Below are 10,426 nucleotides of genomic sequence, written 5' to 3'. Positions count from 1 at the left end.
CAACTTGGTGCTTCTGCAACAGAAAAGGAGAGAATTCACTGCTGGAGCTTTGCCATGTAAAACAAGTGAGCTGCTGCCAACAGGACAGGTTGGTGTAAAAACCTCATCGGGTGATCGTCTGACATTTGAAGAGTATAAAATCGTCTTTGTCATACTTCCTTCACAAACAGCAGTCATGGGCGCAAAGTACAAATCAAAAGCCCCCCCCCCCTCCCCCCCAAAAAAGTATAAAATAGAAGCTTAATTTAAATCATTAAATACTGTACATATCACCAAGTATCGGAGCTACAGCAGGTGACCACAGAGCCTTTCAACAAGGCAAACATTTCTAAAATGATTCACAAAAACATTAGCAAAAATATGTCAAATGATTTTTTTTTTTTAAACATTTCTGAATTGCACTCTTTTTTTAACTTTAGCCTCGACACTTTCCAATCACTCAAACCAGTTGTTGGTCCATACGTTGCATATTTAGATATCTAAACTACTTCCGAGTTCACAGAAATACTGTACAGTCATGTTGATAATAGAATGCAGCTGTTTTTTTAAACATAACTGTTGAGTAGATATCTGAATATGTCGTCTACGGAGCGTCGGCACCTGAGTGAAGCCACCTTCAGCTGCTGCCATGTGGACGGAGAGTGCGTCCAGTCATCCCTCCCAGAGTGAAGCCACGACACTAAGAAGACTTAATATTAGTGTGTTTTGACTAAATGGAAGCAAACGCTGCAAGAATTCACACAGCAAGCAGGACATTTGGAGATGAGGACTTCCTTTTTGTTGAGAAGCGTTCTTCAAATCCAGAGACGAGTTGACGTAAACGTTACGAGTCCCCCCCCCCACTCTTTCTTACAGTTTTCACTTTTACCTAAAGAGGAAGAATAGTTCTCAATTTCCGGGCATTTTTTTGTTTGTTTGTTTGTTTGTTTTCCTTCAGTGTGTGACTTTCACAGCTGTCAAAGAGTACAAACTCTGCTCCGGCTTGGCCAGCAAACAAGACACCCCCCCACTCCCATCTTGACGTGTCCGTCAGGCTCCGGGTCTGGCCTGGCTTTCCTTTGTTAAGACCAGTGCAACCAGACTGACCAGCCCCATGGCGCCCAGCCTCTTCAGCAGGGACATGCTGTCTTTGGGGATGACCACCTGGGCCAGGTCGTTCGTGATGAGGGAAACCTCATGAGCAACGCAAACAAAGATGAAGGTGCTGACCATGATGTTGAGTGACGGGTTGCCTGGGATCAGGACCAAAATACCCTTCGTGTCTGCAGCCAGCCAGATGTGGTACTGACATATGAACAGCTGGGGGAGACAAATGCACAATATTCAATGGAAAATATTTGTCACAAACCCCTGACACCATTGTCTATAGATTACACTTACCTCCAAGGAAATCTTTCCAAACCACGCAAAGAATGAGCTATATATAGAGCGGGCGTAGCCAGGAATGTTCCTTATGAGAATGAAGGCCAAAATCTGAAAACAATAAGAAAAAACATCTCAAACAAGGAGACAACAAGCTTATTATCAAACTCTAATCTTCTGACGTTATGAGACGGTTGAGTTAGAATGACAGAAGGATCCTTCTGAAAACAACGTCCCAGTGTGCATCGGTGCTTCACAGTTTGTCCAATGAGGCAGCTCCCTTGTTATTACACCCATTCTTTTAAGCAAGCTGGATAATACCGTCTTTGAATTAAATCAAAGGATTACAAACTATGATTAAGTAGTAGGATCAACTGTTAGCCAGAGCTGGCTCATGCTAGAACATCATTCCTGTTTGAATAAACTTTAAAAAAATAAATAAATCAATCACACACACACAACTAACTAAACAGTACCTGGACCACAGAGACGTATGGATGTGTCTCGTTGCACTCGGTTTTGGTTTTGCAGCTGCTGGCCCATATCGAGTAAGTCTGGAATGACATGGATAAAGAGGAGTTGAGCACATGTTTTGTCTTTAACTGGCCCTCAAGCCAACACTGTAGTTGACAGTCGACACCCAACAAGGACTCTCATGCAGACAATGTTTGCTCAGGCTGAGCTGTAAGCCGACACCACTCCTGTTTGACTATTGTCCTGAGTGGATGTTGAAGATACACATTTTGTATGTTGTGTTGAGTACACATGAATGGTAATGATCCCGTAGGGGCAAATTGAGAAGAAATCAGACAGAATCTTACGATGAAAGACACCACAGAGAGGAAGAGGAGCACGTTGGAAATCTTGGCAGACAAGAGAGCGTCTCCTTTGCCCTCCAGCAGCACCTGACGCTTCTGCAGCACCAGATAGATAAAGGCAAATACCATGCCATGGATCACCGCCTGGAGCACAACAGAGCGGTAAAACCAGTTCAGGACAAACATGTGCTCTGTTGTGGGGAACGGGGCCAACACTTTTCTTTTTTAATCTTGAAGACCAAACTTGAGTGCATCGAGAGCAAAACACATTTGACTTACAAATCGGTCCAGCTTCCATCTGAACCACCACTCGTGGATGCTTCCGTTCAGCTCAAAGAGCTTGGTGATGGGCCACACAGAGAAGATGCTATCAAAAACAACCTGCAAGCACAGTGGGAAAGGTTATGCACGCAGCAGAAAAATGTAATCAGCAATCCTTCTGTTTATTAAAATCCCAAAAGCCTGTAATGACAATAAACGCTATGTTAGGAAATACTAGTGATGTAATTAACATGCAATTCACTCACCTGTGACAAGGCAAAGATGCAGATGAACAGCAGGAGGACCAGTAATTTTGCCAGGATCCCGAGGTGCCACATGCCACTGCCTGTTGAGAAAAAACCCATAGGTGTGCATTGAAAATCTTAGCCATGTTGTTTTTGAGGGGTATTTCCATACTGGACAATCAAATCTGTTGCTGACCAAAATCTGAGTTTTTCTCAGAACAATCTAATTTCTCTGCACTGTGGTTCGTTAACATTGGTGTGGCCTTTTAACCGACTGGGCCGGGGCGGTGCCTGCATAGGGCCCCGCTTGCGGGCTGTGCCAACCTTTCTGTGCGTTTGTCCCTTTACAAGTTGCCAAATATGCCTCATATGCCTGATAATGGTTAAAGGTGACACAAAGCAAACACTGACATCTCTCACAAACCAGACATTAATCAGCTGACTGATTAATTATCGTCCCTGAAGCAGTTTATGTGACGGTGCTTTATCTGGGATTTCTTAAAGAGGGTGGAGCACAATAGACCCGTTTGATTAAATCTCTGCGCTGGAAGCTTTGAATTGTCTCGGACCTGAATACATCTCAGACTTACTTACTACAGAATATAAAACATTCAGACCCCTAAGGTCCCCAGGTAGAGGTTCACTAAATGTTCCCAGAATCAGCAGAAACAAGGTGAAGCAGCTTTAAGCTCTTATGTTCTTCACCTGTGGAAAATACTTCCTGAACACCTGAGGACTGCTGACACACTCACTGCTTTTACACCAGGACCAAAAACAGGTATTCAATCAGCTTATCCATTAAACAATAGATTTTACTTATTTTATTCTCCTTTGTGTGCCTTTCTTCATCACTTCATTTTAATGTATGTCCTTTATTTCCCTGTGAACCACTGTGTCTGAATGGTGCTGAAAAAAGACTGGCCTTGTCTTATTACAACACAAATAAGTTAAACGAGTGTTGCAGTTGATTTATTTGAATATTAAGAGTAAGTCAAAAGCAGAAATGTAACACCTACTGTTTGCCTTTTTCTGGAGGATCTGAGGCCACATGGCCATTGTGGCGTAGATGATGACAAACCAGAAGGTAACCAAAGGGACAAAGTAATAGAACTGGTATGGTCGGTCCATCACCACACAAAGCACCAGCACCAGGAAGTTGAGACGGAAAAGCACCTGTGAAAGAAGAAGACTCGGGTCTCATATCCTCTCATCTCTCCTGCCACTCAGAAAGCTTCCCGAACAAGTATTGGTTGTCAAGAGTTTTATGTAGTGGTGGTTAGAAACGATGAAACAGTAATAATAGTAATTGTGGGATTAGTAAATGTTTGCAGCCAATGATTACTAAAAGATTAATGGTGTGGCTGACCGCACAGTTACCTGACAAACTCTATAAAGTCCAAAATCTCCTTTGAGCCAGAAAAAGGAAAAGTGCCCATAGCCGGTCTGAAACAAGTACGCTGCCACCAGTACACGCACATGCATGTACACTGGAATGAACTGAAAGACACAAACAACCATTAGGCTTTAAAATGTTACTGCATGCAGCCCTGAGGAGAAGACATATCGAGGACTCACTGCACTGGCTCCAGATATGTGATAGATGAGAATGACCAGCTGCATCCAGCCTTTCCACTCATCCGTTTGCTCTCGGTTAAGTAGTTTGGTCTATAAAGAGGAAAAAAAAAAAAAACTGATGAAAATATGACAATTTGTTTCAATTACTGTGTATATCATCAGTAAGCCTGATTTCATTTCCTCTTTCGATAAGTCTGTTTCAATGAGCTGTAATGTTTTACCTCCTTTGTATTCTCGCTGTAAAACACTCCGAGAACAAATATGTAGATGAGCGGGATAAAAAAGGTGGAGTGCGTGTAGAACTTCTGCTCTTTCATGAACACATCCGCTCGGTCACAAAGGTAAAAATAGCCCATGATGATGCCCATCCTGCAGAGGGCCTGAAAGGAGGCCTTCAGGCCGAGGGGGGCAGCTGCGCTCGCTGGTTTCTTCTCCTCCAGGCTCTCCACGTCGGGGGGCACATGGCGGCGGTGATGGTTGTTCCCAAGGACATGAAGGACCAGGAAGACCACAGCTGTGCTCAGGAAGAAGCACGCGGACAGTTTCTGGAGGACGTTAGGAGGTGGCAACGTCTGACAGCAGGAGCCATCGATGGGCCTCAGTAGCTTGTTGCACACAGAGTTCATGAGGATCATCGCTCCCTGACCACAAGATAAGAAAGAATGAGCATAGTAAAAAGGATGCGAGGTTGCATATCAAACTGAATGGAACTAGGAAACAACTGAAAAGTTTTCAACTCAATGCAATTTTTATAACTTCACTCTAGGAAATCCAACTGAAAGGATTTGGTCTGCAAAAAGTTTCTTTTCCTAAATTTGAGCCAGTAAAAAGGGGGTTTCTCACATATTCAGACCAATAGAAGTCCTTACCACATCCCTAGTGCCCTCAGGCAGGTGCAAACCGTCTTCCGACTGGCTAATTGTCTCCAGCGCGGCCTGCCGGCATGCAGCCAGCACCTTGACCCGAGAGCGGCCATTACGCTTGCTGCCATTGAGCACGTCCGCTGCCGCCTCATTGTACAGCTGCAGCTGCTGGTTGGTGATCGTCTTCCTGGCCTCACTTAACGCCTCCTCATTTACAGGGTCTGCACAATGGAGTCACGGTGGAGTTTAAACAAGAGAAATGGGCACGCATGAAATAAACGGCCTTTACTGGACGTGTGACCGTGCTGACATTTTATTGTTGAGTTTAAATGAGACATTTGGAATTTAGAGCAGTGTGAATAACACTCTCCAAAGCCAAACCAGCAATATCTGTTGTCTTGATTAAATGTTGACAGTTATATAAAAAAGATAACACTCTGTTGATACGCAGACACGATGTCCTGTGTAAATCCTTGTTTGGTTAACGTCAGTGAAGTCACTGCGTGACAGATGAATTGCTGCAACGAGATGATGGATCATAAAATTTGAGGCTGGGTTGGGAAGCTTGAGTTCACCTTGCAGGGCCCAGTAGACCTCTCCGTAGTCAGCGAGCCTCTCCAGATACACAGCGATGCTTGTCAGGTTGACTTTGTACTGCTGGAGGGCTTTGTTGCTGCCACTGTTCAACTTGATCGACCACTGTGGTAAGCAGATTCATTGAATTAATAAAAACAAAGATTAAGACTGACACATTTCAGCCACCAGCATGTATTTGTCAACTGTAAAATGTACCTTCTACAGAAACATAGAACTTACTGTGGCAGCGCCAAGGATGACAACATCAGGCTTGGTGGAAGCCTCCTGTAGGGCATTAAAACAATGATCACTGAAGAGAAAGTCAAACAAACCTTAACAAACAGGAACTGAGTGTAATTACCAGTGCAGCACCCTCATTACTAACATAACCTGGTATCTCTACTTACCTGGGACAATGATATCAGGCGCTCCTTCATTGAATTGTTGGCCTCTGGGTGCCACAAAAAGTTCTGAGGAAAATAAGATTGTTTATTGCTTTACACTTCAATCAAAGTATGTTTTCAGTAAATGATGACACAAGACAAAATGTAATCCAGAAATAGCTCACCACATTAACTGAGTGACTCTTTTCTTCAAAGTAAATGTCCTTTTGCTTCAGGCAGCATGCAGACAAAAAGAAAGTCTGTTAGCCAGTGTAACTATTTATTCCCACTTGACATTAAAACCAAAATAGACACTGCTGCATTGTTTTTTTGTATCCAATTTCTCAGTTTTCTATGGCCTTTAGAGCAACAATTTAGTCTTTTATTGATGTTTTAACATTTTTTAGTATCAACAACTTTACGCCTTAATGTAGATGAACACAATAATTACATTTCAAAGGTGTCTGGGGGGAAGAAGGAAGGACTTCTTATTTGCCCAAATTACAAAAAAGTTAAGGTGAAATTCTGAATGTTCTATAATCAACTGAGAACACACTTGTAAAGTAAAATAACAATCCAAGCTAAATGTTTAAGACTGAGACACAAAACCAAACCTTTGTGTGTGCTATTTATTTAAAAAATCAATCGAACTTTGCTGTTTTTGAAAATTACCTGAATTCCGTCCCCGCCTTGCCCAGGGTCAATAATTTTTATGAAGGAGTAAAAAAGCTGCCGGATTCGCGAATCACCAACAAAGGTCACTCGCTTCTCAGCGAGGCAGGTTTTGGCTTCACTGTAAAGGAAACAATAGTGGTGAGGACAGGAGGTCGATGATGTGATGATTAGAATCATAGTACGGTATTTTAAAATCAGAACAACCTGGGATCTTGTTTTAAAATAATCTTTACATAAAGGATCTAAAGTCTTGAGTTTCTTCTTATTCTCAGCCACTCTCACACATGTATATACACCTCTGCTACAGACTGGAATTAATGCTGCATAAAGTATCTTTGTGGTTAGGGTCACTCACTTGCTTTTGTATTTGTGCATCATGCAACCATAAGGCTGCCATACGTTCTCCCCCAAGAAGCGTCCTCTGGACAGCAGCCATTCACATGAGTCTCCGCCTGGAGACACAGAGAAATCCCCAGTAAGGCCAAACAAAAAAGACCCTTATCTTGCTTTCACTCGGTTCTTTTTTTTTCAGCCCACGAGAGAAACCTGCTGCCTTAATAGTACTCTAATTCTTTTGACAGTGCTGAATGAAAAGCCATTCAATGCATGCCTCTGCTTGGGGCCACAGTACAAAACTAAGCCATCAGCAATTTAGTCCGAGCAGAAATCTCTCCAGCTATTCATTTGTGTACAAATTGAATGGAGCCATCTGCAACAGAAACCACCCATAGAAACAGGCGTGTGTGAAGGCTGTGCATGTAGCGTCATCCTCGGCCAAAGCAGCTGCTCAGTGTGCACACCAAGTTCCCAGTTTTCCTGGCATGGACAAAGTCCACTCACTGCAGCACAACTGGTAAATATAAAGTATACTCCTGTAGATAAGTATCAGTGTAGCCATAACAATACATGTCCAAGTATTTGCTACAGCAAGTCGTCCAACCTATTGTGCCACGAAGTCTTCACAATAAGGAAATGCAAAATTGGCAGAGAGCAGACATCCTGGGGAGGGGGGGGGGTTAAGTAATGAGGACATTGAATCTATGCATATTCTCATTCAGACATCTCAAAGCAGATTGAGTGAAGACAACACTATCTGGTGGATCAGTTAACAAACATGACCAAGACCAGTTACTCACCGCTGTGACATGTTAAATAACTACAGCATTCAATTAGTAGAGAAATTAGTAACTCGGTGACTAATATCACCAGAGTCATGGTCGTAAACAATGCCGGTGTACACTGTAAACAACGCACAGAGTGCCTGAGAAGTGTGACCGCGGCCACGGCGTGCTGCTCTGACAGCATGTAAACACAGCTAACAGTTAGCTCCGTGCAGCTAGCCGCACGGACAAAGTCGCCTGACGCTTGTCGCGGCATACTTCAGTCTTAATCTGCACCAGGGTTTCCAATCTCGACATCCCCTCTGTAAATAAAACTGGCAAATGTGGGAAAAACGGCACTGTGCAGACCAGCGAGGAGAGAACACGCAAACAAGAAAATCCCCGCAGATCCACACAGCGAGCTTAGCCGCCGTTAGCACTGGCGTGTGTGAAGTGTTTGAGAGGCTGCAGCCTCACCAAGTTCAACAAACGGAAGAGCACTCACCTCCATAATACCTCGAAGCCGCGTGGAACACGAGGAGGAAAGCAACGAGCACCAGCGATATCAGTTTGGCGTTTCTCACTGTGAAATGTTGATTTATTTCGCGTTTGCCCAGGCTATAGGCCAGGACCGCCATCTTTGCTCCTCCATGACAACAAGCAGCTGTGCAGTCTGTCGGCGGCGCTTCTCTCCCTGCGCCATCTGCGAGCCCCGGCTGCTCCGGCTGCGACACCCCCTCCCCCAACTCCGTCTGCCTTGGCTGCTGCGGCTGCTCCGACCGGCCCACGGCCTCCCCCTGCTGACTCGCCATCAATACCAAGAAGCAGGTGCAAACCTCCTTTACGCCTTCCAATCGGTTAAAAGTCAGTTCACAACTTTTAGGAGCCTCTTTTTAATTATTTTTGTTTAAATTAGTGAATCGGCGCAGGATGTCTTCAAAGTCGAGAGTAAAAAAAAGTTTATGCAAACGCCAGAAATTTAAAACGTGCGAAACAGGATAGACGATCACAGAGACGGGAGTAAAGTGCAAAGATCTCTGTGACACAAACAAAGCGTTAAACTTAGATCGTTGAAGAAGGTGGGGCTTACTTGAACCGACTGTACTAATTCCCTTAGGAAAGACGTGAAGGAATGCATTTTACACATTGTCACTTAAACAAATAACTTAACAGCGTCAGTTTTTGGCAGGCAAAGCTAAATGTAAGTTTGACTTGTCAACAGGGCAGTGACTCCTGATTTCATGAGGAATATTTTGTGCGTGATCCACAAACGTTAAATTACTCTCAGTGGTGCTGAGAAGGCTTCTCTGTGTAGTGTTGTCAAGTCAAAAATATGGATTTCTAGCTTTGCATAATTAACTTTTGTATTTCCACATCTTTGTTTATTGACATTGCCTCTTTCTCTATCACCATCAACAATCCAAAGCATGTCATGTCTGAGAATCAGAAAAGTAGCCAGCCAGACCAGTTCATCAGGGCAACGCCTCAGCCTTGCTACATAAAACACTACTGTAAAAACAAAATACCATATTTAACACTACCACATAAGCACACATCAAGATTAACAACTCTGTCATAGTGAAACCTTTGTTTTTGTAATGGTTGAAGGAATCAGCTTGCATTAAAACTGAGCTCAGAAAGAGCTTTGTTAAAAAAACATTACTCTTCAACAGAATGCCGTAAGAGAGGTTTCAGGAGAATGTTGGTTTATTAAAACACAACAGTTAGTCTAAAGAAGAAAGTACAGGATATTTGATTGCTTAGTTTTGAGGATCATTTTAGGTTGGAAACTACTGAAGGGTATTGCATTCACAAGAAAAAAAAGAAAGAAAATTGGCAGTTTTTTTTTAATTTACATGATGATCTTGTCTCATTATGGAAAACGGTTTTATGAAGAAGAAAATAAAGCTGTTTTTTCTTAATTGTCCAGCTAATTATCTCATAATTTTCTGTGTTAATAGGACAGTGGTGCTTCTTAATCCAAGCACAAGGCCCATTAGATCATTATAGAAAACAGGCATACCCTGAATCTTAAGATTAATCCAGTTTTAATTCTGTTTGGGTTTGAGAGGTCCAACTGCTTAATGGAAACTGCACTGCACTGCAGCACACTGCTTCTAGTATATGTAGTTCAAATTCACATAAAAATAGGAGAACTACTTCTCAATAAAATTACTTTTTAACTAAATTTAAGGACGTACAATACAATCTGTTAAAATATGGTCAGCCAAAGTTATAGTGTAGGATAAATGTACAGTCTCTCAATATGGTATGAGAGTAAATGTGGTTTGTTAACCCTACATAAATAAATTTGCCATGTGTTATTGCTGCTTTAAGATCACATATTGAGGTTTTAGCTGTCTTGAAAATTATATTATGTATCTGTAATCTTATCTCGGCGCTACTGAAGGCTAAGTACAGGCTGCAGTTTTAAACATAACATACATGGTAAACCTATATATGCTGCTTGTGACACTAATGCCTAATAAACTTGAGAGAACTTGCAGACGTGTATTTTTAAAGCCTGGATGTGTTGCACGTTGATAAGAACATGCTACACTGCTACAA

At 42.6% G+C, this 10,426-nt stretch overlaps 1 protein-coding gene across 2 annotated transcripts; it reads right to left on the bottom strand.

Moving 5' to 3' along the window:
* Positions 1 to 854: 854 nt before the first annotated feature.
* casd1 (CAS1 domain containing 1) lies at positions 855 to 9,665 on the bottom strand. Of its 2 annotated transcripts, none has more exons than XM_080485098.1 (18): positions 8,364 to 9,665; positions 7,114 to 7,210; positions 6,756 to 6,876; positions 6,269 to 6,313; positions 6,108 to 6,170; positions 5,941 to 5,985; positions 5,700 to 5,823; positions 5,131 to 5,345; positions 4,483 to 4,902; positions 4,262 to 4,351; positions 4,064 to 4,183; positions 3,703 to 3,859; positions 2,708 to 2,787; positions 2,460 to 2,561; positions 2,184 to 2,324; positions 1,839 to 1,916; positions 1,381 to 1,473; positions 855 to 1,299 (listed from the first exon to the last, which is right to left on the bottom strand). In XM_080485098.1, exons 1-18 carry the CDS (start codon positions 8,668 to 8,670, stop codon positions 1,030 to 1,032), a joined length of 2,568 nt encoding a protein of 855 aa, XP_080341224.1. In that variant the 5' UTR covers positions 8,671 to 9,665; the 3' UTR covers positions 855 to 1,029. The 2 variants fall into 2 exon arrangements, with proteins under 2 accessions (XP_080341224.1, XP_080341225.1); XM_080485099.1 differs by having other exon boundaries at positions 5,941 to 5,982.
* Positions 9,666 to 10,426: the final 761 nt, after the last annotated feature.

The sequence above is a fragment of the Lipophrys pholis genome (genome assembly GCF_963383615.2).
Source record: "Lipophrys pholis genome assembly, chromosome: 17".
In the NCBI taxonomy this organism is placed as follows: domain Eukaryota; kingdom Metazoa; phylum Chordata; class Actinopteri; order Blenniiformes; family Blenniidae; genus Lipophrys; species Lipophrys pholis.
Note: the sequence above shows the minus strand (reverse complement) of the source record. Positions and strands in the feature narration are given on the sequence as shown.

Excerpts from the sequence above, each read along its gene's own strand:
- casd1 (XM_080485098.1), bottom strand. The coding sequence starts at position 8,670 with ATGGCGAGTCAGCAGGGGGAGGCCGTGGGCCGGTCGGAGCAGCCGCAG. Across the intron at positions 5,346-5,699 it reads GGTCTACTGGGCCCTGCAAG|ACCCTGTAAATGAGGAGGCG; the intron begins GTGAACTCAAGC and ends TCCATTGTGCAG. Across the intron at positions 4,184-4,261 it reads ACATATCTGGAGCCAGTGCA|TTCATTCCAGTGTACATGCA; the intron begins GTGAGTCCTCGA and ends TGTGTCTTTCAG.